Raw genomic sequence first — 27,552 nt, 5'->3', positions numbered from 1 at the left:
AATATGCTATAACATTTTGAAAAGTAATATGCTATTTGAAACTCGTCATAAAACAAAATACAAACCTGTGTTACTATTACACACTGTTATGACACTGAGGTCATAATTTTATTTTATGCCTGTAGACAATGTGTGTGTTTGTGTAGGCACGCTCAAACAAAAAGAAAACCCTGTTAGTGTTCCAAAATACAGTGAATGCACACATTTATCTGGTGTATAATGTTTAGTCCCATTAAGAGCTGAGTCATTCCCTTAGACGCCTAGAATGTCTCCACTGCTATTTTACTTTTTATTTTTCCATTTGCTTACATTTGTATCACTGTATGACATCGTGCCCCACCTCCCCTTACAGCGGCAGCCTCTGTGTTCTTTGAGAAGGAGCTGGAGAACCAGGTGTTGATGGAAGGTAAATCACTGCTGATGTCGTGTGAGATTTCCAGTGCCAACGTTCCAGTCACCTGGAGGAAGGATGACCAGCTGGTGGAAGATGGAGGACACTACAGTATCATAAAGAGAGGAGCCACTCATACCCTAGAAATCAATAAACTGTGTCCGGAGGACGCTGGAGAATATTGTTGCGTTACTCGGGGCAAGAAGACCACTGCAAAGTTAGTCGTAAGGGGTAGGTGGATACGTTTGATAACATCTCCTTTGATCTTTTCCCATTTCATTCATTTATTTCTTATTTCATGATCATTTCATTGAAGATGATTACCATCTTTGTGAGGCTAACTCATAATTGTGAGTTAGCTTTGTGTGGGCTACTCATAATATGCTGAGTAAACCACACATTATTGTCGTCATGCCATTCGTTTTTTGCGACACATTTCATTTCCATTCTCTAAAAGTTAGAGCTATGTATCTAGTTCCTCGTTCCTCCACAGAGCGCGTACGGATCGTGTCAGGGCTGAAGGACATGACAGTGACAGCTGGCGAGGACGCTGCGTTTGAGTGCGAGCTGACCCATTCGGATGTGACTGAGGGCGTGTGGTGGCTGGGCTCCAGCCAGCTGCAGAATAACGAGATGAACCAGATGTCTTGCCGGGGCCGTTTTCATCATCTGGTTCTCACCATGACCACACCAGAGGAGACGGGCACCGTGGCCTTTGTGGTTGGGGAGGAGAAGTCTTCTGCAAGTCTGCTAGTGGTCCCCAAGCCCAAAGGTGAGGACAGAAGAGACAACATTTGACTATATTGTTTTCTTTATTGAGTGTTAAAGTATTATAAATAAATAAGTTATTTGGTGTATTAGATATTACTGCCTAAACTGTACTTCATTCAGTTCAGTCTTCAGGAATCAGTGAGTATTCTCTTCTAATATGAACTATTGTAAACTCTTAAGTGTTATTTGAGGAGAAGCCCGAGGATGTTGCAATCATGGAAGGGGAGACGGCCACCTTGTCCTGCACCACCTCTGACCATACTTCCTCTGTTACCTGGAAACGTAACTACATCACACTCATGAGTGGTGAAAAGTATGAAATACGTAAGGAAGGCAAAGTCAACCTACTGATCATCTATGATGTGGAGCTCCAGGATACTGGCGTGTACACTTGTGATACAGGAGATGTGCAGTGCAGTGCCAAACTTGCAGTGAAAGGTAAAAGGAGGTCTGCAGCATTATAAGTGTATAAGTTACTTATTTAAATTGTGCACCTGGTTAATCTCTTTACTAAACCAGGTATTATCTTCACCCCATGTTAAGTTAACTTTCAACCAATGCTGCCCTTTAGAAAATGATTTTAAAATATGACGCTTGTGTCTAGTGTATTCCTTTCCAACTTAAAACTACATCTTGGTCCAACTGTCTCTCCCCAGAGCTTCCACCATTCTTCCAAGAAGAGCTGCAGAATGTGGAGTCTGAGGAAGGTGGCACAGCGTTCCTGTACTGCGAGCTGTCTAGGTCTGGGGTGCCGGTGCAGTGGAGGAAAGACTCACTGCCTCTGAGAACCAATCGGAAGTATGAGATGAAACAAGATGGCTGCCTGTTCAAACTCTACATCAGAGATCTCAAACTGGAGGACGGTGGCAGCTACTCGTGTGTTGCAGGAAGTGCAGAGACCACTGCAACTGTAACAGTGACAGGTGAGTGCATTTTAAAATATGCATAGCAAACTATATATGCAGCGAGGGACATTTATACAGCGGCGGAACAGTAGAATTACTTTAAGATAACTTTTTGTTAATCATGATATCGTGATATCTGCCTTCAGCACAGTAATAAATAAATGCATTATTATGTCTAATCATTGGATGTATCTACCCCAGAACTCCCTCCGATTTTCAAGAAAGATCTGCAGAGTGTGGAGACTGAGGAAGGAGGCACAGCCACTATGTCCTGTGAGCTGTCTAAACCCGGTGTGTCTGTGCAATGGAAGAAGAACAAGCAGCCTCTGAGGTCCAACAGAAAGCATGAGATGAAACAGGATGGCTGCCTGTTGCAGCTCCACATTAAGGACCTCAAACCTGAGGACAGTGGCAGCTACTCCTGTCAGGCAGAAGGTGCAGAGACCACTGCAATGCTGTCTGTGAAAGGTGTGTGTAACAAATTCTCAGGACAATTCAATAAACAGACATTTAGAGAAACACATTACTTCTAATGAATCTAATGCCGATCATTCTGTCCCTCCCTACCATTCTTTATCAGAGTCGATTCCATTCTTCAAGGAAGATTTGCAAAGTGTACATGCTGAGGAAGGAGGGGTAGCCACTTTGTCCTGTGAGCTGTCTAAACCTGATGTGTCTGTGCGATGGAGGAAGAACAAGTTGCCCCTGAGAGCCAACAGGAAGTATGAGATGAATCAAGATGGCTGTCTGTTGCAGCTCGACATCAAGGACCTCAAACCTGAAGACAGTGGCAGCTACTCGTGTGTGACAGGAGATGCAGAGACCACTGCCAGTCTCTCAGTAAAAGGTCTGTGTATTTCATTTTAAATGTACATAGAAACATTTTACAACAGTACATCTGTATAGAGAGATGACTTCCACCCAGTAGGCAATTTGGAGCATGTGCGATGTTGACGAGGCATACAACGTAGGAGAAAGAAGGGACACCCGCACACCGCCACTTGCTAGGTTCAAGAGCATTTCTTTCTTAAGATTAGATTAGATTCAATTTATTGTCACTGCACATAGTATACAAATACTTTGACAAGAGAGCTCTCTTAAGAAATAAATTATCTTGAACCTAGCAAGTGGCGGTGTTAATGTGTCCCTTCTTTCTCCTACAACAGCACATCTGGAAAATCATGGATTCTGCATACATTTTCGAATGCACGTTGACTGGTAGCATTTACTTTATTGTCATTTTGGAAAACGCCACCAGTAAACAAAAAACAAACAACATTTTCCAAATTGAAACAAGACTTCACATTCACATGTGGTAATTAATCTCTCCATTGTCATTAATATTAAACTAATAAACTTAACACATGTGCAATCATTCCCAGAACTCCCTGCATTCTTCAAGGAAGAGTTAGAAAGTGTACAGGCTGAGGAGGGAGACACAGCCACTCTGAACTGTGAGCTGTCTAAACCTGGTGTGTCTGTTCAATGGAAGAAGAACAAGCTGCCTCTGAGAGCCAACAGAAAGTATGAGATGAAACAAGATAGCTGTCTCTTCCAGCTCCACATCAAAGATCTGAAGCCTGAGGACAGTGGCAGCTACTCCTGTGTGGCAGGAGATGCAGAGACCATCGCAGATGTGTCTGTAAAAGGTGCATGCATTTTTTTTAAATGCATAGAAAAAGTTTACAAAAGTTTGGATTCTGGATTAGTTCAAGGTTCAAGGTTCTTTATTATTTGTCTCCCGAGGAAGAAATTTGTCTTAGACAAAGGGCCCGCATGCAAGCGTAGCCCTTATGCCCATGTCGCCGCAGAGCAGCGCCAAAAATAAGTGCGACCGCCTCCTTCAGAAGCTAGCAAGAAAGCTACTCAGTGTGTTCGATTAAGCTGCAACCTGGAACTTATTGCGACCGAAGGTCACAGTTAACTATGGAATTGTGCGTTTTTTTTGTCAGTCAGTGTATCACTCAAAATCCCCATACAAAAAAGCTAAACGAAACGAAAGCCCCCATATATTGTGCCCAGGTCTCGTGACATCACTATGACATCATCAGGGATGATAGTAAATCAGGGATCATAGTAAATGCGACCCGCTGTCGCAATTAAGCCCATATATGGAGATCCCTGATGCCATCAATATTAGTATATGGATGTCAGAACTAGCCTGGCTAATAAGCCAGACGTGAATCAGCCGTTGGCAAAAACCACAGTGTGATATTAGTCTGGCTTATTAGCTAGGCTATGTCAGAACCTGTTCTGACATTCCATATTTTTATCCTTCTCCATTCATCCTTCCTCTTCAATGTCTCCCTTTTGACTGATACCTGTCCATTTAAACTCTAGACAGGCCTGCCCCAAAGTTATTTGTGCAGCCGCGCCTGGCAGCAGAAAACTAGAGAAAATGAAAATGAAGTCCTGAATACCTGGGCCCTCATCAAACCCTGTACACTCAAGACACTGCCCCCGCTGCCACCCTTAGATCTCCATATGGAGCTGACCTGTTCTGACATGTTGATCTGACCTCACCAAACCCTGTACACTCAAGACACGATCCATATATGGCCAGTGCACGTCGCTTGGACGCCATCAGACGTCTTACTGGTTTTAATGAATAAAATGTCATTTTAACTCATCTTCATGGTAGAGTATATTAATACAATATAACTAATACATCTTCAGTGGTTTGAGGTGGTCTCCCTACTAAATTACACTGGTGTCAGTCAGATAGGACACTTACTGGTGGACAGGTACTATACTATATAGCTCTGCCTGAAGCTCATAAGTCATAAGCCGAATATATCCCCTGGCCAAGGTGGAATTCCCCCTTGCTTGAGCATTATGGGTTTCCCATGTGTGAGACCCGGGTTCAAATCCTGGGTGATACAATTGCAATTTCATCTCTCGATCAGGAGAGGACCTACGGATTGTAGCTTTACTTTTGTGGCAGGAATTGTATTGTCTTTTGTGGAAATTGCTACCATTTAAGTAAACCAAAATAAACAAATATAATGATTTGCAGATAACAATATTTGATCCATTTGATAATGCCTCCTTGTATTCATATTAAACGAATAACCTGTAAAATGTCTGTCTGGTATTTCTCAGAACTCCCTCTGTTCTTCAAGGAGGAGGTGCAGAGTGTACAGGCTGAGGAAGGAGGCACCGCCACTCTGTCCTGTGAGCTGTCTAAACCTGATGTGTATGTGCAATGGAAGAAGAACAAGCTGCCTCTGAGAGGCAGGAAGTATGAGATGAAACAAGATGGCTGCCTTGTCCAGCTCCACATCAAGGACCTCAAACCTGAGGACAGTGGAAGTTACTCCTGTCAGGCCGAAGGTGCAGAGACCACCACAACTCTGTCAGTGACAGGTATGTGCATGTTATGCATAAAGAAAATAACCACGGGTTAATTCAGCAAATGGACATTTAGAGAGGAGGATTATTCCTATAAATGTATGGCTGATAATAATGTTCTTCCCCTTCCAATCATTCCCAGAACTCCCTGCATTCTTTAAGGAAGAGTTACAAAGTGTACAGGCTGAGGAAGGAGGCACAGCCACTCTGAACTGTGAGCTGTCTAAACCTGGTGTGTCTGTGCAATGGAAGAAGAACAAGCTGCCTCTGAGAGCCAACAGAAAGTATGATATGAAAGAGGACAGCTGCCTGTTGCAGCTCCACATCAAGGACCTCATGCCTCAGGACAGTGACAGCTACTCCTGTGTGGCAGCAGGAGGTGCAGAGACCACTGCGTCTGTATATGTAAAAGGTGTGTGCATTTTGGGATTGGTGTGCAACATTTAACTGCATATGGAGAAATCACATCATGTCATAAGAGGACAAACATCTAAACGTATACGCTAGACTTACTCGCAATTACTTTCCCTTGTTGTAGATGATCTTTCACGAATTGAATTGCGTTGTGATGGTAGCCAACCCTCTGACAAGTGTATTAGATAACAAGTTATACATATCTCCAAATACTAAGGCAAAGTATTAAAACTGACTTCTATTGGACTGAAGAATTAATTTTAAAGAATAAATGTAAACGTTTTTGAAAGGTTTTTGGGACCAAATCAATTCCTTCCCATGTCTTTACTGTTGCTTTCCTAGAACTCCCTGCATTCTTCAAGGAACAGTTACAAGGCGTACAGGCTGAAGAAGGAGGCACAGCCACTCTGTCCTGTGAGCTGTCTAAACCTGGTGTGTCTGTGCAATGGAAGAAGAACAAGCTGCCTCTGAGAGCCAACAGGAAGTATGAGATGAAACAAGATGGCTGTCTGTTGCAGCTACAAATTAACGAACTCACATCTGAGGACAGTGACAGTTACTCATGTGTGGAAGGAGGTGCTGAGACCACTGCGTCCGTATTCGTAAAAGGTGTGTATTTTGATATTTGTAAATGGTAAATGGTGCATTTATATAGCGCCTTTATCCAAGGCGCTTTACATAGATTGTGCATTACATTCACCCATTCACACACACATTCATACACCGATTGCGGCGGAAGCCATGCAAGGTACCAACCAGAACATCGGCAGCAATTTGGGGTTCAGTGTCTTGCCCAAGGACACTTCGACATGTAGACAGGAGGAGCCGGGATTCGAACCGCCAACCCATGGATCATTGGACGACCTGCTCTACCTCTTGAGCCACAGTCGCCCTGTGTAATACATTGTACTGCATACTGTAGCCTAAATGTATACTTGATTTTCAAATAGTTTCTGGGCTATTATACTATTATACTATAGTAATTAAATATTATCCCCAATCCTCTGCAACTGCACTAAAGGAAAAAGCAAGCTATTAGAAATATCTGCAAATACTCAAGGCAAAGTATTAGCTAATAATCCCCCGTTATCATTCCCAGAACTCCCTCCATTCTTCAAGCAGGAGTTGCAATCTGTACAGACCGAGGAGGGAGGCACCGCCACTCTGTCCTGTGAGCTGTCTAAACCTGGTGTGTCTGTGCAATGGAAGAAGAACAAGCTGCCTCTGAGAGCCAACAGGAAGTATGAGATGAAACAAGATGGCTGCCTGTTGCAGCTACAAATTAAGGACCTCAAACCCGAAGACGGTGGCAGCTACTCATGTGTGACAGGAAGTGCAGAGACCATTTGCACCCTGTCAGTGAAAGGTTTGTGCATACTGTAAAATATGTCATTGTATCCCAAAAATGATAATACTTTCTATTGACTATCTGAGCTTTTTGGCATAATTTGTATAGAGAGTATGCACATACAGTATGCATCACATTTCCACTGGGACACGTCCCCTTCAGCTAGACTGAGTGGCAAAACATTGAGCAGTATGAAGCATATACGTAGCATTACTAGAGTTTAGAATGATGTCAAGTGCATAGCCACTATTGTCTTAACAAGTCTAAGAATAAAAAAACCCAGTGGCCCCTAGAAGCTGTGCTGCTCCTTAACACCAACTGGACCAAAGTAGCTTAAACCATTGGACACTATACCACCAATGGAGCCTCACACTGTCACTGGTGGGGCTTTATAGCCTAGTCCTTACACAAAATTGAAAATGTTTTTTTTTCTTGAACTGTTGTTTATGTCATGAGTACATCCCGACATGTGAATATGACGTAAAGCAATGCAATTTATATTCCCAACAAAGTGTTGGGTGAACAGACGGGCAGACCGTCATTGCCATTACTGAGAATGAGATGATGTATGATGACGTATGATAAGAGCGCCCTTCACTTCACACGGGTGTGATTTTTTTTTAAGCTATTGAATGGGTGCAGCATAAAGTAAGACCACATTCAGAATTGCCGCTGCTGGGTTTTGTTCCTACAAGACCTAAGGCAATGAATACCAACCTATTCATTCACCTCTTTCAGAGCTCTCTCCATTCTTCAAGGGAGAGTTGCAAAGTGTACAGGCTGAAGAGGGAGACACAGCCACTCTGTCCTGTGAGCTGTCTAAACCTGGTGTGTCTGTGCAATGGAAGAAGAACAAGCTGCCTCTGAGAGTCAACAGGAAGTATGAGATGAAACAAGATGGCTGCCTGTTGCAGCTCTACATCAAGGACATCAAACCTGAGGACAGTGGCAGCTACTCGTGTGTCGTAGGAGCTGTGGAAACAGCTACCACTCTGTCAGTGAAAGGTGTGTGAATTATATTTATGCATTTTCAAATGTTCTAGCATTCACTTTATTTGCTACACGTACGCTAAAACAAGATCTCAAACAGTGTTCACGTTAAAGTACTGTGATCTCATTCTGTCACTTTCCATACAACTTTCTCAGAGCTAGCTTTATTCTTCAAGGAGAATATGCAGAGTGTGCAGTCTGAGGAGGGAGGCACAGCCATACTGTACTGTGAGCTGTCTAAGCCTGGTGTGTCTGTGCAATGGAGGAAGGGCACGGTGCCTCTGAGAGCCAACAGGAAGTATGAGATGAAACAGGATGGCTGCTCCCTGCAGCTCCACATCAAGGACCTCAAACCTGAGGACAGTAGAAGCTACTCCTGTCTTGCAGGAGGGGCAGAGACCACCGCAACTGTAACCGTTAAAGGTGTGCCGTTTTTGATATACAGTATGCGTAATACATTTCTTGCATCTGAGAAAATCAAATAGTTTCAGTTATGCTTGTGGACAGACAGAACCAGAATCATGTTGTAGCCAGGTGTGTTTGCACAATATTTTCAAATAAAAACTAGATTTGGTCCACTTTTATGAATGTTGCCAATGTCAGGCTAGACTAATAAACTGTAATGATATTGTAATGTATGTCTGATATTTCCCAGAAATACCTGTACTCTTCAAGAAGGAGTTGCAGAGTGAGGAGGCTAAGGAAGGAGACACGGTCACACTGTATTGTGAGCTGTCTAAACCTGGTGTATCTGTGCAATGGAAGAAGAACAAGCAGCCTCTGAGAGCCAACAGGAAGTATGAGATGAAACAAGATGGCTGCCTTGTCCAGCTTCACATCAAGGACCTCAAACCTGAGGAAAGTGGAAGCTACTCGTGTCAGGCAGAAGGTGCAGAGACCACGGCACCTCTGTCAGTGACAGGTACTGTATGTGCATCTGTGTCTAAAATACCACTGGGTTCATTCAATAAACAGGCATTTAGAGTGACTGATACTAGTGATGTTCCTCCCTACCAATCTTTACCAGAACTGCCTGCATTCTTCAAAGAAGATTTGCAAACTGTACAGGCTGAGGAAGGAGGCACAGCCGTTGAAGATGAAAGAGTTAAATGTCCACCAAGGGCTACTGAGAAAGTATTTGGAGTTGAAGAGACAGTAAAGGAGACAGGAATGACTGAGGAGAAGGAGAATGAATTTGACAAAACCACTGAACTGCCAGCAAGATCACTGGAGAAGGAGAGTGAGATTACCTGGAAGGTGAAACAAGAGATAATCCAGGACAAGGATGCTGCTGTGAATCAAAAACCACAACAATCTGTCAGGGTTTTAGAGAAGACAAATTATGTTGATCCGAAATTGAAACTGCCACCTGGAACTCTTGCAAAGGAGGAGGTCGAAACTGAGGTTGATCAAAAACCGAAACAACCAGTTAGGCCTTGGAAAAAAACAGAGGAAGTTCATGATAGAGTGAAAGAGGCAATAATGCTTCCAGAGAAGGATACCCAGCTTGAACACGATAAACAAGCTATTAAACCCACAATAAGGTATGCAGGGAAGGCAACGGTAGAAGAACCTGCAGGTCCATTAAAGCATACTGTAGCAGACCAGATTGAAAAAGAGCCTTTGAAACCACCTGCAAGAAATAAAAATAAAGACACAATAGGAATACAACCTCCAAAGCATGTCCTGGATGAAATCGAGGATACAGAAACATTGAAGGTAGAGCCAAAGAAACAAGGTATAATGAGAACACCCATTATAGAGCCACAAGAAGAGCCAAAACAACCAGTAATTCCTATGAAATCAATGCCAAAAGAAGCTGTTGAAGACGAAAGAGTCAAATGCCCACCCAGGGGTACAGAGACAGACAGAGTTGAACAAAGAGTAAAGGAGCCAGAAAAGATTCAGAAGGAGAATGACGTTGACAAAACCACTGAACTGCCAACAAGTTCACTGGAGAAGGAGAGTGAGATTAGCTGGAAGGTAAAACAACAAGACCAGCTTGAACATAACAAACAAGCGATGAAGCCCCCAATAAGGTCTGCAGGGAAGGAAACAGTAGAAGGACCTGCAGGTACATTAAAGCAAACTGTAGCAGACCAGATGCAGAAAGAGCCTTTGAAACCACCTACGAGAAGGAAAAGTAAAGACACAACAGGAAGACAACCTCCAAAGCATGTCCTGGATGAAATTGAGGAGACAGAAACATTGAAGGACAAGGTAAACATAGTTGGAAAGGACCAGAAACAGAAAGAGAACGTAAAGCAGCAACAAATGTCTATGGATGAGATTGAAGAAAATATGTTGCAAACTCCTTCAACAGATAAGCTGGACAAACAGCTCACAGAGCAAATGGACATATCTATAGAAACGGAGGCAGTATTTGCACCACCAAAACCACCCGTCAGGACAAAAGGAAAGGTGAGGGGGGCAGGTATTGACATAGCTCATGATGAAAACCAAACAGTAAGGTCTAAAACCGGAAAGATTGAGGCAGATCAGCAAGGGGAAATCTTAGCAATGTACATGGAGAAAGAGTCTGAAGGGGAAATGGAAATTCAGAAGAACCAGGCAGGGAAGGGGGACAAAATTGAAGAAAAGACAGAAATTCAGAGAAAACAGCTGGTAAAGAAAGACATTGAGGTAAACCAGACAATCCAGCAGCCTGTGAAATATAAAGAGGAACCAGAAAGTCTGAAGAACCCGGCAGAAAGGAGGGGAGAAGTTGAAGAAAAGCCAGAAATTCAGAGGAAACAGCTGGTGAAGGACACAGACCAGACAATCAAGCAGCCATTGAAAGATACAGACAAGGGAATTGCCCATCGAACAGCCTGTAAACAGCCAATTGAACAGCCTGTAAAGCCATTGAGAAAGGAACCAGAAGTAAACCAAAAAGGCAAACAGGCTGTCATGCCAATGAGGCTGGAGGATGAGCTACCAAACATGGCAGAGGACATCCGTCTTGTCTATATTTCCGAGGATGACACCTTTTCAGAAGCTGATGCATCAGTGAACCAAAACAACATCCAGCCATTTACTAGTGCTGTTGGGGCCGAATCTCAGGCCTCCATCCCTGTTCTACCTAAAGGGCTCCATGAGCCTAAAGAAGATGTGCCTGATATAGAAATTAGTGTTGAGGATGAACCGGAGATGCAGGAGGCCGCTGTCAAAATCCAAGCAGCCTTCAAAGGATTCAAGACCCGCAGAGATATGCGTCCAGTCTTCAAAGACGTGTTCAAGAACCAGAGTGCAAGTGTTGATGGTACCATCCATCTACAGTGTGTTGTAGAGGGGAAGCCTAGCACGGTGCGCTGGCTGAAAGATGGCCAGCAAATAATAGATGACAAACGCCACCGTATCGGAACATCAGAAGGTGTCTGCTCATTGGTGGTTACACACCTGACAAGCAAGGATAGTGGTATCTATACATGTGAAGTGGTCAATAAGTTTGGTGTATCCTCTTATAATGGTAATATAATCGTAGAAGAGCCTCGGCAGTCTGCCTCACCAGTTCAGAAACCTGCACACCCACCCCTTGCAGCCCTAACCCCTCTGCAACCGGCTACACCAAACCCAGAGACCCAAGCCAAGTCACAGCCTCAAGTCGAATTGATGCCCCAGACTCAAGATGAGAAATCTGCCTCAGTGAATGAGGCCACAGGCTATGTGGAGAGCGAGAGCATCTCTCTATGGGAGGCCTATAACCTTACTGAACGGGATGCTCAGATGAGCCTGCAGGAGAGGAGGAGACCCTCGCTTATTGCTTCCAGCTCAAGTAAGCAATTAGTTAGATCTTACCATTATTAGGCAACTTGTATAATTCATTTTGTAATGTTTCTTATTCAACAATATATTTTCATGATCTAACCCCTAATTTCAATAGTGTCTAGTCCCTCTGACTATGAGACTGCTTCAGATGTCATGGAGCCCAATGAGATCAGTCTCGAAGTGCCCAGGTTAGAAGAATGATTCCTCCTGTTCATTGTAATATAATTCTTTATTTTTTGTTGAAAAGAATATAACACACGCGTTTCTGTTGTCACAGGGAAGCTGCCAAACGAGAGGAACAAATTCAACAAAAGGATGAAGAGGAGCAGATAACTGCTCCACAAGTGCCAAAGAGAGTTTTGAAAGTCAAAGGTCAGCCATGACATTTTGTCCCTCATCACATCCTTGCTACTATTACATTTTTAAAGGTATCTATCTCTCTCTTTATTCCACAGCTGCAGCTATCACCCCTCAGCAACCGGCTCCAACAAACCCAGAGTCTCAAGCCAAGTCACAGTCTCAAGCCCAGTTGATGCCCCAGGCTCAGGATGAGATATCTGCCACAGTAAAAGAGCCCATAGTCTCTGTGGAGAGCGAGAGCATCTCTCTATGGGAGGCCTATAACCTTACTGAGCAAGATGCCCAGATGAGCCTGCAGGAAAGGAGGAGACCCTCGCTTGTTGCTTCCAGCTGCAGTAAGCAATATGCTAAATCTTGCCAAATATTGGGCAACTTCATTTTGTACAATATATTCTTTATTATTATTTATTTCTTTATTTGTCAATCTTTCATTCATAAACCTCTTCTTTAAACAGTGTCTAGTCCCTCTGACTACGACACAGCCCCAGATGTCATGGAACCCAATGAGACACAAAGTGTCAAAGTGCCCAGGTGAGAAGAATGTTTCTCCTGTTCCATTGATATAATCCTGTATATTATGATTTATAGAATTAAAATATGCCTTCCTATTGTCACAGGGAAGCTGCCAAACCAGAGGAACAAATTCCTCAAAAGGACGATAAGCAGCAGATAGCCGCTCCACAACCAACAAAGAAACTTTTGAAAGTCAAAGGTGAGCCATGATGTTTTTTTCCCTCATCACATTCCCTCATCACATCCGGTAATTGGGTTTTCTTAACGTTAATATGTTATCTCCTGTATTTCACAGCTGCTAGTGAAGCCAGAATGAAGACACCATCTCCTAAGCATCACAATGCCCTCATAGCTGGCACGGCTTCTGGTTCAGAGTCTGATGGGGATGAGGATAGAAGAGAGGTATATTATTGTGTAATGTGCTTGTTCTTTTGTTGTGCAGTTTTTATGGTGTGGCTCTGCAGAAAGCTATCAATAACTGGAAGGTCTGTTTGTATCTGTCTATCTGTCTGTCTGTCTGTCTGGAGCTAATCTTACAAACCGCTAGACCGATCCCCTGAAATATAGCCACAGTTAGAGATCCTTTACCTCATCACTATACATTTTGCTGTTTGTCAAAGACAGCAATATATCTCACTCTTGAAAAGAGGCTAACTTAATGAGCCATAAAAGGTTGAAGATAGATCTTGGTAGAATCAACAGTGCCCATGGGACACGCACCCTTTAGTCTGGGAAACGCTACTGCCGGGGCTGGGCTGCCAATGTCAATGAAAGTCCAAAACTCCGTCTTAGCTGTTTTAACTAGTAATATAAAGTGGTTACATTTAACAGTTTTTTTAAATTCTCTCAGACCTTCGACATTTATGTGACCAGAGCTGACTGCAGTCCTAGCGGCGGAAGCAAAGATAACTTTATATTAAAGGAAGGCCAGTATGTGGAGGTTCTGGATTCTGTCCATCCTGACAAATGGCTGGTTAGGACCAAGCCCACCAAGATCAACCCTGCACGACAGGGATGGCTCTGCCCAGCCTATCTGGAGAAGAAGAGGAGGGTAGGTTGTGTACACCGTATGCCAGGCCCATATGTAACATATATGTTTCTGAGGAAAAAAAACACACATACAATTATGGAATAAAGGCTAAAAGGCTACCCATTTAGACCTGAGATCAGATTCTAAAAATGTCTTCTACATCCTGACAGTTTTCTGAAAAAGCTATGTTTCTATGTCAGTCGTTCTTCAATTTCTCAAAAATAGCTAAAGCATAACACAATGCTTACACCAAAAGGGGTTCCCGCCCAAAATGGGTTAAAATGTGTAGATTTCAGAACTTGAGAACTAACTTGATAACTTCTGATCTAGACCTACCAACATGCTAGAAGTGTTCTTCCTATGGTTGTTCAAACTGCATATGAGATAATTTAATGATTACTATTAATGTATTGCCAGGAGCCATTCCCATCATTGAGAGTGGAGGAGGAGCTGGATGGAATAGGATGTACTGGAGAGGAGTACAGGAAGACCCTGAGGTCAGGCATTCTGTTGTTACCTATACTGCTTCAATATCTAGGCCTAAATCACCAGTCACTGATGCAATATGGATTTTGGGTTTTATTTACTCACAGGGACTCTTTAATACAGCATATTAATATTGTACCACCAACCATTACCTCCATCTTCTTATTTCACCTGTGCTGTCTCTGTGATGACTGTGAAATTATCTCATTCCTACAGTATACCACACTTCCTTAGAACTGTTTGATTGCACTTTGCGCTCACGTTCCTCTTGAGAACAGAAACGGCTAAATCCTTGCTGGTTGTGTGGTGTTCAACAGCACTTATGAAACACATGTTCTCCTAGAATAGAGTATGGAAAACAGGTGGCGAGTTGTAGCCTTCACCAGAATAGATCCAACCAATTAACCACATTATATATAACATACTGTATGTTCTGCAAATGAATTGGACTCTGTCTTTAGTCAACTGGTTCAGGGCTTGATTAATGGGGAAGAGGAGTTTGTGAAGGAGATGAAGGAGTTCACCTTTCACCAGCTGCATCATCTGGAGAGCAGCCGCCATGTTCCCACGAGTGTCCTCAACCAGAGAGAGACCATCTTCAGGAACATCAAGGACATTGTGGACCTACATGAGAAGTAATAAGTGCTTATTACAGGACTTACACAAAGCATTTTACTTGGAGAACTTGAGTGTACAAACTGAACAAAGTACTGAACAAACGAATACAATTAAATACATTTACTACAATCTATTATTTAGTTATTCTCTATATACCTTTCTTTTCATTAATAAATTCATTTTATTTTGAGCTTGAAACCAATCCTCCCTTTAAAATGCATGAAAAAAGAAACGATAACATATATTTGATAATACAAAGCTGCACAAAGAAATAGTAATGGATTACGCATCTCAAGCAAATTAAATTAGAATATTATCTTATACAGCAGTAAGGTCAAATGTACCGTGAGTCATCATATTCACTGGGCTAAACATCTTGCCAGGTCCATTCTGCCCGGACTGAGTGTCTGTGCCACAGATGATGATGTTGCCATGCATCTGATGAAGCATGCAGAAGACCTTGAGAAGTATCTCCACTTCATGGTCGGCCAAACACAAGCTGAGGCCTGTGTGACCGACAAGAGTATACAACAATATCTGAAGGTGCTTCAAAAACGTATACTATACTACATATAAAAATATTTTTTTATGTCATTAACTGTTTGTAATGGATGACTAATTGTTTAATGTGTTTGCCATAATCACATGTCAGGAATCGACCGAATCTAGTAGCCATGCTTCCACCATGGACGTCCTCACATTCCTTCAGAGACCAGTGGAGAGAATCCAAACCTACCAAGCCTTGCTCAAGGTCACTTTACATTTTTACTTGTTTGATACATGTACTATATGCCTTCTTTGTTTTGATTAGCTTATCTTTATTACCCACATAAGTAATCCTTTATTTAATGTTTTCCATATTACTTTGTATTTTATTTTTCCCCATAAAAACCCTCAGTACAACATTCATATATCATGTATAAGTATACGAATATAAATTTAAATCATTTACATTATGTATTTACATCATCATCATTTACATCATGTATCTTGTATCATCTCATACCACGGTCAAAATAGGTTAACACTCACAAACTTCAGCATTAATAGTGAGAAGGTTACATACAGTACAGCGATAGGGAATATATATAATCTATTCAGTTTTAAAACATTTCATTAAACAAAAACCTCCATTACAGGATTCCAAATTTGAGTGAAAATGAGTCCTGTTATTGCTTGAAAAAGTCAGCTTTTCCAAATGCAACATATTCATGAACTCTTTTCCTGACGATACATAGTCTAAGTTCCAGCAAGTAATCTTTTAATGAAAGAATAGTCATGTGTTTATAGGAGCTAATCAAGAATAAAGCCAAAAGTGGTCAAAGCTGCTGTCTGCTGGAGGATGCCTTCTCTCTGGTCTCCTGTCTGCCCTGGAGGTCTGACAACATGCATCAGCTCTCCGTCATAGAGAGCTACCCAGCTCCTCTGTCTACCTTGGGGGAACCTGTACGACAGGTAACCCATATTCTGTATGCATTCTACAACAGCGATTCAACATAGCCTACACAAAATACTTTTCTTTATACATTTGTCATGTCGAAAGAATCACATTATGTATTCTGATGAGACAATTAAGCCACATTCCAAGGGTCTGGATTTGATCCCTAGCACTGCCAATTCACAGAGTAGCATGGATTGATTGTGGGCTACATGTTACAATTATTTACCATCCAGCGTCTGAACAAAGTTCTTATGACTCATCATGAGAAAAATGTTATTAAAATGAGTTAAGTACTGCATGAGAACTGATGAGGGCGCCCTTGTTGCTCAGCTGATGCCGGCAATAATTCACTCCAACCTACTTGCTTTGGTAGAGTATAGCACCAAGTTAGTGCCACTAACACTCCTACAGTATGTTTAAATGGTTCGATTTCTCTCTACCAGGGTGTTCTCACTGTGTGGGAGGAAACGCCAGAGATTAAGACAGCCACTAGAGGGCACCAGAGACAGGTTTTCCTCTTCAAGGATTGCGTTGTCTTGTGTAAACTGAAGAGAGACCCTGGCATGAACTGTGATACCTATGCCTTCAGGAACAAAATGAAGGTAAAGTAGTTCTATGACCGAGTCTTCTACTGGATTTAAAAAATACATGAAATATGAAATAAGGGCAGTTGTACAGTTATAGGCTATACATTATGAAAAAGCACTTTTTCCTCTTCCTTCTCCCTGCCCAGCTGAACGATGTGTTAGTGAAGGACACTGTGGATGGAGATGAGAGATCCTGGGGGCTTTGGCATGAGCACAGAGGTTCAGTGAGGAGGTACTCGCTGCACGGTCGCTCCACTCTGGTCAAGCTCTCCTGGCTCAAAGACCTCAAAGAGCTGCAGCAGCGCTCCAGCTTGGTTACTAACAGTGAGTCACTGAGTCTTATTTTGATACTTCTAGATCTGCTATTTTAAATTTCTGACATTTTAACAATGCAAATGGAGGTACATGGCCAAATATTATATTTGGGGGGTAGGTCCTTACATGAAAAGGTTTGAGAACCACTAGTCTATACTGTTATAGGTTCTATAGTGATTTCAGTTTTTACTGTTCTCTGTTAACAGGCCCAGCAGTGTTTGAGATCCTTCTGTCTGACTGCACCACAAAAATTGGGCAGACCGTCAAACTGACATGCAAGGTCACAGGAATGCCCAAACCGGTGGTCACCTGGTTTAAAGGTAAAATTAAAGTACAGTATTTTTTACTATTCAGCCGCGGTGCATTCTGGTTTTACAGTATCAAATGACAGCACTGCCATAATTTGAAACTATAACATTTATTTTCTCTAGAGATTTTTTGCTGAAGTTACATCAGTGCACAAGCTTACATGAACATTTCCTTTTTCCTTTCCTAAACTTCAATGCAGCGATATATCTTGATATTAAAAGGAAAATGTACTTTGTAATTTGTATTTACAGTACATGAGTATACACTTTTCCCACCACTGAACATCATAGTGTGATGTCCTCTCCCCTAGACGGTCTTCCTTTGGAGGATGGGCCCCGTCACATCATCACATCTGACCGCTCAGGCACATGCTGCCTCATCCTGGATGGGATCACCCCAGAGGACTCTGGCCAGTATGTCTGCTACGCTGCCAGCTCTATGGGCAATGCTAGCACACTGGCCAAGCTTGTGGTGGAGGGTGAGTGTATACCACACAACAGAGGGCACTGCTATCAATGTCATATGTTCCTTGGCTGTGATGATAGAACATTCTTAAAGGTATAGAGCGACAGACGATATATAAAAAAAATCACACCCGTGTGAATTGCGGGGCACTCTTACCATACATCATCATACATCATCTAAATCACAATTTGCATCCTCACCCTCGTCTTCAATCTAGGTGTTTACACAATGTTTGTGTTTACGCAAACACTCAAAGCTGGCCAGGGGGGGCTAGTGCCCCTCAAAAGATAATTATACGGTAATTACTCTGAAATGCCCTCTCTGGGTAATACGGATATGAAGAATCAAGAGATCACGAGGGGAGGAAGTTGCTAGTTGTAAATGTACATTGTGAATGTCTAGCATTAAAAAACAGCTATATTTGCAATGCCCTGGAACCCTTTGTACATGCAGGGCCTTTTCCTGTTCTTTGGTTCGTTGGGCACTGGTTAAATCTGTTCTTTGGGCATACTGTATAAACTATTACATGGAAACATTTACAGTACAGTGCAGGTATAATTTGCTTCCCTCGTTTGCATGCCCCTTTGTTGTGTTAAAGCCATATGAGTGCATACTGTACATATACGTTCAGAATGAGAGTATAAATGGGCCGTATAGGATTATAATGATGACCGTATCCTTTCATATATTTTATTTGAGTACTGTTCAGTGTCTTGTATATTTCAGTGCTGCTCACTGTATTTTTCTTCTCTACAGTCCCGCCCAGGTTTGTTAGTCGGCTGGAAAGCACCTGTTTAATGGAAGGAGAGGATGTCCAGTTCACCTGCTCTACACTCACCTGTCCTTTACCACGAATAAGGTATGGACAATCTTGAAGAAGAACTCACAATATAATTTATTTGACCATACACATTGTGTCAAACCTGTTGATGTCTCGATAAGGTGGTTGAAAGATGGCACAGAGTTGGCTGACGGGCAGAAATACCACATAGTGAATGATGCCCGCAGTGGGGTCTTGACTCTGACCATAATGAAGCCGACAGAGGCAGACATTGGACATTATGAGTGTGAGGTATGATACCTACATCAGAATAAGCTGTAATACACACATCAAGTATTTAAAAGTGAATCGTTGTCATTTTCAAAATATATTTTGAATATATTTTGTTGTTTTAGCTTTGGAATCAGCTGGGCTGCATCAAGTGCAAAGCAGGGCTGTGTCCCGCCTACATACCATCGATGGTCATTGAGAATGACCAACCGCAGGACTTGTCTCCCAAAGGTAGGACAGTCCCACCCAATCAAGGTACAGTAAATGTCCTGTTCAGATGTGGGATTACACACACGAGCGTTTTCACGTGGATCTTCCTCATTAGTAATTATAGTGCCATAAGTTGTATACCACAGTGATTTCATAGATGGGCCATGTTTCATTTTCTGAATTCATAATTCAAGCTCTTTTTGAAGAATGGGGCTTCAGGAAGCACATGCCATGCACAATGGCCATTGTTCAGTTTCACTTCAATTCAATTTACATTACATCATATCACATCTCTTCACTTTACAACATTTTTCAACACTTCAGTCTCCACCCCAAACCCAAACCTTCATCATTCTTTCAAGTTTATGGCATCTCATTCCCCGATTGACACGTTTTTCCTCCATTCCACACATACTGACACCATCAATACCACCACCAACAACTGCTGGTACCATTCAACATCATACCACCATATCCATGAATCTGCAAAAAATACACATTTTTGTTGTATTGCGTGCTTGCGCGCGTGTGCATGTGTGTGTGTGTGTGTGTGTGTGTGTCGCAAGCACACACACACGCGTGCGTGCGTGCGTGTGCGCGCACGCGTGTTTCATAATTTTTCTTGTTTCCAGAGATGAGAGGGATTAGAACAGATTGGATCAATGATCCACTAGATTGATCTCGGTGCTCCAAAAGTCAGTAAAACTAGTGAATTTCCAGTGCTAATAGCTGATATTTACACATAGAGTACCTACTACTAGTAATTCATTGTTTAGTCAATCAGTATCCAAAACATTTAGTTTAAAAATTATGTCCAAAAAATACAGCTCAGATAACTAAAGCAATTAACTTATACTCACTTATTGCTCACTGGTGAAATTACTAGTTTTACAGTATTACTCAAATTAGTTTTCCTTTTGACTTTTGGACGCAGTTGAGTGCTACTGTATATCCTATTCATTTTCTGTAACCTACCTGTCCGTCGCACAGCAGTTCCTCATGGGCACCTTTCCATGTAAGTCATCATCTTCATAGTAACAAGTGCCATTCAACATACGTTCATTTCTGTGTTCACCTTTCTCCTCTCACCCATGCATGCCCAGCTAACTGTTCACCTCTGTCAATACAAGATGGTCATGTGCTTAGGGGGGTGTCCTCTACACCCCCTGTGGGTGTGGGGCTTTGGCCCGTGCCCTGTTGATGTGGTGGGTTAATGGGGTTGTCGGCGCCAATCTTGAGGTAAGAACTGTATCTCCATAACTGGGCTCTGAAGGTGAAGGTAAAGGTACTGTATGTTTTCTCACCTTTTCCTTTACCAAGCACTTTGGATAGACAATGACTAATAATATTACAAATCAACACAAAATTCTTTAATAGAGATATTGCTATTTTAGATTGAGTCTGAATAGTGATATGGTTGTTCTAGATGCAGACTCTGAGGGCTGGTCCACGGCCCTCGTGAAGAAATGGTTGCAGGCTGACTTCAGTGCTACCTCTATTGCCAAGATTTTCTTCTCAGAACAGTAAGTCCACAGCTACAGACCTTGTACACACAATTCAGTGTGTTTCAGACCGCTGTGTTTTTTCTCTTCAACTTCTAATACTTGATTCACAATCAAGTATGACACAATCTAGTGTCATACGCTACGACAATATTACATGGCGCTACTTCTCCATTGAACTTCAATGTTCTTTTCTGTCACCTTATTACTCACCTCATTCTTGTACCAGGAGAAAGGTTGCCCGATTAGACAATAGTGTTTTCGCAGTAAGATCATTAAAGAGGGTATAGTTTAAGCTAAAACAACTCTGCTGGACTGACAACTTCTTTACGAGTGCCTGTTTGGGGTGGTTACATTAATGCCAGGGACACAAGCAACCTGAACAGGCTGGTCAGAAAAGCTGGCTATGCCGTTGGGGCTACCCTGGATGGGGTGGAGGAGGTGATGAAGGTTGAGCACTATGTTAAGGGTATGTACATGTACTATGTTGAGGGTGTATATTCTATATGTCTGCCATTTATTGAGGGTGTTGCGTTCATTTGTTTTTACCCTGCTGTATCTACAATACTTTTTTCTTGCCCTGTAATCGGTGTCTTAACTGATGGTGTGATCAGCTTCCCTGTCCTCTTGTGCTCCCCTCCAGACCTGAGCATAGCCCCGAGGAGGCTGGTGTCACCGTTCCATCTGCAGAACAGGTGGTGCAAGAACCTGTTTATTATCCAGAGGAAGAGGAGGAAGAGCTCTATATCTCAGAGTCTATGCAGGAAATTCCAGATGGTATTTTTTTTCTCTAACTTTAGAGTTTCTTATTCCCGTGAGTGTTTTCACATTACCGGTGCTCACTAAGCAACTTCCTGTCCAGCTCCGCCCTCCATCCAGGTCCCCACCGAGGACCTTTGCGTAGAGCCCGGCCAATCAGCTGTCTTTACTGCCATCATCACAGGAAAGCCAATCCCGCAGATACAGTGGTACAAGGTAAGCCTAGATCGAAGAGAATTTTGCATGACCAAAATGAGTATAATAAAAAATAACGTTCTCTTCTGTGATTGGAGGACGGTGAGGAGCTGTCTGCCAATGAAAATGTGGAGATAGTGCAGCACGGTGCGCGCTGCTCAGTGACCATTGTATGCCCCGAGGGTGAGGACAGTGGCATCTACACCTGTTTTGCCTTTAATGAGTCTGGTCATGACTCATGCCAGGCCCAGCTTACTGTGGTGGAAGGTGAGACTTCAGAATGTATTGCTGTGCACAGCCATTCTGTCGCTATATAAATGAGTTTTGCGGATGAGTGTACGACATAATCGTACTCGGATGTAAAATTTTTGTTCGAATCAGTAGTTGAATTAAAGTTAGTCATTGGAAGCAAGAGACCATTGTGCTTGAAGCGTCTCAGCATCCCATTTGTTTTTCTGTAGTTGAACTGGAATCTCAGGAGGTGGAGCTGGGGAAAAGGAGAAAGCTATTCTCTGTCTATGACGTCCATGAGGAAATTGGAAGGTGAATATCTCGGTTACTGTATATATACTTTGCTGTAATTGGACGTCGCCTTTTCAGGGATATGATATGACCTTTAATTATCGTCTCACCTGTGCTTTAGGGGAACGTTTGGGGTGTTGAAGCGTGTAGTCCACAGAAGGACGGGCGAAGGCTTTGCTGCCAAGTTCCTGCCACTCAGAAGCAGAACTAGGACTCGTGCTTTCCAGGAGAGAGATCTGTTGTCCCGCCTCGCTCATCCCAGAGTTGCCTGTCTGCTGGATTTCTTCTGCACCCGACGCACTCTCATCCTGGTCACTGAAGTGTATCCTTCTCATGTCACATTTAGGCATCTAGTAATTTAGCATTATACATAATAACTGCAATTATAGCAAAAGGAGAATGAGCCTAAATGTGATGGTATCTTTATCTTATAGACCTATTGTTTTGCTTTTGTGATGTTCTTGTTCTATGATGCCATTATAACATTATTACCAACACAGAGCACTCAGACTGAACTCAATCATACTGTGGGAGAGTTTAACTCTATAACATAAATCTTGTTGGTTTTGTTGGTGTTTCACTTCATATCATGTAGCTATAAGAATGCATGTGATTGTTACTTTTTTATTTGGAAATTTATTTATTTGAAAAGAGGACTCAACTGAAGTGTCTTCCGCAAATAAATAAATAAAGCTTAATAAAAGCAAACGCATGAATATTCCATAACAATATTTTCAGCTGCTGCTCTCATGGACTGCTTGATCATTTGTTACTGAAGGGATCAGTCACGGAGAGAGAGGTAAACCTTGCCTTGTCTTGACTTATTTATAATAAAAACATGTATATTTGTTTTTTCAATATAATATAATTATGTTGATGTTTTGTCTGTTTAGTTGATGTAGTTGATGATTGCATCAATCTTGGCATTTTCATTTCAGGTCCAGTTGTACATCCATCAAATCCTGGAAGGAGTTGGTCACATTCACAGCATGAACATCTTGCATCTGGACATCAAAGTAATTTTTTTGTCCCTTTAGCATTCTATTATTAATCTCTACAGTACTGTATTACATTACCTCAATTTCAAAAATTGTGAAAATAGTAGGGGTGCACACAATTATGACCGATATCCGAGCTCCGATTATTTGCAGGGTCATATCTGCCGATACCGAATCTGACCTATTACGTATTTATACGGATTATGCTGCCTTCAAACATTAGAAATACACAAAACAAAAACGATTGAGCCATTGCCCTGTGAAAATAATCTGGATTATTTTGAGACCAATCCAATACCGATATGGCATTTTTATGGCCGATTTCAATATGCTAGCGATTTTATCATGCATCACTAGAAAATAGCAAAGAGATCACAGTGCATTGTGAGCTCTTTTGTGAGCTTATTTTAGAAAATGTTGACATGCCCAAAATAACATTTTGTAATTATCACAGCCTGAGAACATCCTGATGGTGTATCCACCCAGAGACGAAATCAAAATCTGTGACTTTGGCTTTTGCCAAGAAATGGACTCATCCAGACACCAGTACAGCAAGTTTGGTATACCAGAGTTTGTTGCCCCTGAGATTGTTCATCAAGAGCCAGTCACTAAAGCCTCTGATATATGGTGAGTTGTAATTATGAACTGTGTGTGTGTGTGTGTGTGTGTGTGTGTGTGTGTGTGTGTGTGTGTGTGTGTGTGTGTGTGTGTGTGTGTGTGTGTGTGTGTGTGTGTGTGTGTGTGTGTGTGTGTGTGTGTGTGTGTGTGTGTGTGTGTGTGTGTGTGTGTGTGTGTGTGTGTGTGTCATGTGTGTGCATCATTTTTATTATTTTTGTCAGTCCTATGTGGTTGGCAACTGACTTTTACTGCCTACCCTTTTAAGCCATGTTCAGTTTGAGATGGGGAAAGGGAAATGAGATGATGCAGTATTACAGAAATGTACTACTGTGTTTGTTTTCTGCCAGGTCTGTGGGTGTTATGGCCTATCTGTTGTGAGTATCTATGCACTTTCAGTACATACTCAAGTCTCTTGAAATGTTATATTCCCCATGAGAACACTGTTGATGTAATTCATTAGGCTTCCTACCAATAAACATTTCCTTGTGGCTCCTCGTAGTCTGCTGTGCCGATGTCCATTTGTGGGTGAGACTGATCGTGCTACACTGCTGAGAGTGGGGGAGGGGACCCTCAACTGGGATGCCCCTGATGTCATCAACAGGAGCCCTGAGGCCCAGAGCTTCCTCCGCTCGCTCCTGCAGCCAGACCCAGAGTGAGGAACCTACACCATTATTAATCTAATTATAACACAAACCCAGTCACACCTTAAGTTAATAAACCCGCGAAAGGATCTTAGGCTAGCAAAATATTTGACGTTTTAAAGCCTTGTTTTTATGATGTTCATCCCATTTAGGAAGAGGCCTTCAGCTTTTGAATGTTTGGCACATGAATTGTTCCAGGTGAGCAGAATCCAGAATGCTGCATTCTATGTTTTTTTTCAGTCATGTTTTGATACATTCAGTAACTCATCAACATATCAATAAACGCCATCATTGAATATTCTATCAGGATGAGCATGCAGGGGAAGACACTGAAGACATCAACACAAGGAATCTGAAAGCCTTCATCTCAAAGATGAAATGGCAGGTGAGTCTCCCTACATTGCATTCAATGAAGTACCATCAATTTGTGACGTTTGCAACCAATGGTAAATTCACAATACAACAAAGTTGATTTATTTTACTTCTGAATCGCAACTTACCCTGGATAACAACATGAATTCATACATACAGTACTTGTTTTAACCACCCCCGCTCCCCTCCTCTCTCTTGCCACAGCGTTCATTGACATGCATCGGTTCAGTGCTGACACTGAGGTCCATCCCAGAGCTACTGGATGCTCCTCTAAGGGAAACGGCAGTGACAGTCCCCCGGGAGCACCAGGAACACAGCAGCAGCTCCCTGAGCAGCGGCTCATCGTCGGAGTACGACGAGGCTGACTCGTGGGACTTCTTCCAGCACTGCAGCCCCACCGAGGAGGAAGAGGAGGAGACAGAGGATGACTACGATCCACTCATGGAGAGAGCCCGGATCCCAGAACCCTTCGCCAAACGCTGTTCGTACGAAGAAGAAGAGGATGAGGAAGTAACAATGGGCGAGGAAGAGGACAGTGAGATTGGTGGAAGAAGGAGCATGCTGGAGAGAAGCATAAGCAGGCAATCGGTCGGCTCGTCGGAAGCGTCGTTCCAACACACACCTCAAAGGGAGCGTAGCCCCTCCCTTTACCTGTCTGAAGGGGACGAGGGCTCGGGCAGCGAAGGGGGTCGCATCCCCCGTGGCAGCGTCATCCGCAGCACCTTCTATAGCAGCTCCCAACAGCTGTCGCCCATGTCTGCCAGACGCCTGACACTCCGGGACAAGTTCCAGGCCAAGAAGCAGGAGAGAGGCCGCAAACCGCTGCGCAGCAGCCTCTCCGGACGCCTCAACGAGCCTCTCATCGAGTACGTGGAGGACGAGATGGAGGTCGGCCGCGGCCAGAGGCGGGGGTCCATCCAACCCGCCATGCAGAAGTCCACTTCGTTTGACAGCGGAGTCGGCCTCTCCCATGCCAACGTACCGCCTCACAGGAGGAGCAGGTCGCTGGACGAGTCCCGGCGGTCTCCCGGTTCACCCAGGCACCGCATGACGCTAGAGGAGGAAGAGGACACCCAGAGTCTGAAGGAGGACCTTACAGATGATGAAGTGGTGGGGAGGACTTTGCTGGCTCCACCGAGCACTGCTCGGGCCACCAGGAGAAGAGGTTCTGTTGCCCCTGTACGAGGTAATACCTTGCTTGGGGGCATACCTGCTGGCTCTGGCCTGTGTGCTGGAGCGAGACGGAGTCCCAGAATGGATCAGAGACCAGTGTCTGGGGAGAACCTCTCTGGTTCCCACGGCTCCTTGACCGAGTCGTTGATACTGGAGCCTAGACCTGGCTCAGGGTTCTCCAGCAGACTAGGCTCGTTTGAGGAGCTGAGCCCTGGCCGACCTATGCCCAGATATGAGCAGGTGACTTCACCATCCCCTTGTTCGTTTCAGCAAGCTGCGGGGGAATCTAAACCCAGGGGCTCGTTTCCTCAAGCGCCACCGAGGAATCGCACACGCTCAAACCCTAACTTGGTTACCAGAAGCAACGATTGTCTGGACAAGACCCTACTAATGACACCCAGCCCCAGTCCCAGTTCCAGCCTCTCTTCTCTCCAATCCCCAGAGAGACCTCCTAGGGCCAAAGACAAGAAGGCCAGCCAGGGCCTACAGAGGCATGCATCTGCTCCTGCCCTTGAGGTCAGACAGCCCACAGGGAAGTCACCCAAGCTGGGATTGCTGAATATCTTCCGCAGGCAGTCCTGGACAAGCCATTCCTACTCCCAGTTGGAAAACGCAGAGCTGGGACCCACGCTGGGCGAAATAATGAAGCCAGACACGCCCACAATGTCACTGAGGAAAAAGATGAGAGCTTCAGCCTCCAGCCTCACAAAACTGTTCAAATCCTCCAGTAAGGAGGATGTGAGTAAAGGTCAGTGCCATTCCGAATCATTTTGAATCATGAATTAAGTTGAGGCATTGCATTAGACTGCTATTTATTGAAAATATTTACAGCCATTGTTTTCTTGAGTGTAATTGTCACTCATTGTGGGGTTGCCGTGCTGTGTTGTATGCCTTATGTCACAGGACCCATAGTAAAAGGAACATCACCCTCACCACCTGAAAGAAAGCGCATTACTGGCATTGAGAGCCCTAAAAACAAGGCTTCCAAATTCTTGTCTGCCTTCAAAATACCTGCATTCAAGAAGAGTAAAGGTGCAATAAATTACATCCTCTCATTTTAAGCCATTTCTCTAAGGAAACGGATCTATATTACCGGTATGCTGCTTATTGTGCTATGAACCCGGTTCTGAGCCTTTGTACCACACTGTTACCCTGTCCCTTCAGAACTCCCAGTCCGACCCAGCCGGGCTGATGTGATGCAACTGGAAGGAGGTGGAGTTCTGCTGGTGTGGAAACCGGTCCAGTCCAGTGATCCACCCATTTACTGTGTCCAGTACAGTACAGAGGGTGGGTGACCTGATGATGCATCGGTATCAGGCGTAACAAATGCATAAAATCTCTTCTAATAAGTAGTTCAGATGCAAATAGTGTGCACGTGCATGCGCTGGCGTGTCTCTGGATCTAATCTCACAAACTGCTGCACAAATCAGCACCAAATTATGTTTTTAT

General features: G+C 43.3%; 1 protein-coding gene across 1 annotated transcript in view; it reads left to right on the top strand.

The window, feature by feature from the left end:
- Positions 1–27,552, top strand: part of obscna (obscurin, cytoskeletal calmodulin and titin-interacting RhoGEF a) — a 152,108-nt gene that overhangs the window by 119,733 nt on the left and 4,823 nt on the right. Inside the window, exons 28-77 of the mRNA XM_080770756.1 lie at positions 353–622; positions 867–1,163; positions 1,343–1,600; positions 1,819–2,085; positions 2,269–2,535; positions 2,648–2,914; positions 3,450–3,716; positions 5,170–5,433; positions 5,561–5,830; positions 6,175–6,441; positions 6,932–7,198; positions 7,919–8,185; positions 8,327–8,593; positions 8,826–9,092; positions 9,198–11,945; positions 12,054–12,126; positions 12,216–12,310; positions 12,394–12,633; positions 12,754–12,829; positions 12,916–13,010; positions 13,107–13,213; positions 13,662–13,862; positions 14,259–14,338; positions 14,789–14,962; positions 15,329–15,488; positions 15,598–15,696; positions 16,236–16,400; positions 16,830–16,988; positions 17,120–17,297; positions 17,495–17,608; positions 17,908–18,075; positions 18,819–18,921; positions 19,005–19,134; positions 19,239–19,344; positions 20,750–20,846; positions 21,469–21,602; positions 21,688–21,800; positions 21,878–22,046; positions 22,241–22,322; positions 22,423–22,623; positions 23,040–23,100; positions 23,240–23,317; positions 23,754–23,926; positions 24,265–24,291; positions 24,417–24,569; positions 24,711–24,756; positions 24,866–24,943; positions 25,135–26,851; positions 27,007–27,135; positions 27,268–27,390. Of these exons, the coding sequence (XP_080626882.1) occupies positions 353–622; positions 867–1,163; positions 1,343–1,600; positions 1,819–2,085; positions 2,269–2,535; positions 2,648–2,914; positions 3,450–3,716; positions 5,170–5,433; positions 5,561–5,830; positions 6,175–6,441; positions 6,932–7,198; positions 7,919–8,185; positions 8,327–8,593; positions 8,826–9,092; positions 9,198–11,945; positions 12,054–12,126; positions 12,216–12,310; positions 12,394–12,633; positions 12,754–12,829; positions 12,916–13,010; positions 13,107–13,213; positions 13,662–13,862; positions 14,259–14,338; positions 14,789–14,962; positions 15,329–15,488; positions 15,598–15,696; positions 16,236–16,400; positions 16,830–16,988; positions 17,120–17,297; positions 17,495–17,608; positions 17,908–18,075; positions 18,819–18,921; positions 19,005–19,134; positions 19,239–19,344; positions 20,750–20,846; positions 21,469–21,602; positions 21,688–21,800; positions 21,878–22,046; positions 22,241–22,322; positions 22,423–22,623; positions 23,040–23,100; positions 23,240–23,317; positions 23,754–23,926; positions 24,265–24,291; positions 24,417–24,569; positions 24,711–24,756; positions 24,866–24,943; positions 25,135–26,851; positions 27,007–27,135; positions 27,268–27,390 (12,414 nt within the window). The remainder of the gene's footprint in view (positions 1–352; positions 623–866; positions 1,164–1,342; positions 1,601–1,818; positions 2,086–2,268; positions 2,536–2,647; positions 2,915–3,449; positions 3,717–5,169; positions 5,434–5,560; positions 5,831–6,174; positions 6,442–6,931; positions 7,199–7,918; positions 8,186–8,326; positions 8,594–8,825; positions 9,093–9,197; positions 11,946–12,053; positions 12,127–12,215; positions 12,311–12,393; positions 12,634–12,753; positions 12,830–12,915; positions 13,011–13,106; positions 13,214–13,661; positions 13,863–14,258; positions 14,339–14,788; positions 14,963–15,328; positions 15,489–15,597; positions 15,697–16,235; positions 16,401–16,829; positions 16,989–17,119; positions 17,298–17,494; positions 17,609–17,907; positions 18,076–18,818; positions 18,922–19,004; positions 19,135–19,238; positions 19,345–20,749; positions 20,847–21,468; positions 21,603–21,687; positions 21,801–21,877; positions 22,047–22,240; positions 22,323–22,422; positions 22,624–23,039; positions 23,101–23,239; positions 23,318–23,753; positions 23,927–24,264; positions 24,292–24,416; positions 24,570–24,710; positions 24,757–24,865; positions 24,944–25,134; positions 26,852–27,006; positions 27,136–27,267; positions 27,391–27,552) is intronic.

This window comes from Protomyctophum bolini, assembly GCF_963924005.1.
Source record: "Protomyctophum bolini genome assembly, chromosome: 8".
In the NCBI taxonomy this organism is placed as follows: Eukaryota; Metazoa; Chordata; class Actinopteri; order Myctophiformes; family Myctophidae; genus Protomyctophum; species Protomyctophum bolini.
This window is presented reverse-complemented; position numbering and strand designations above follow the sequence as displayed.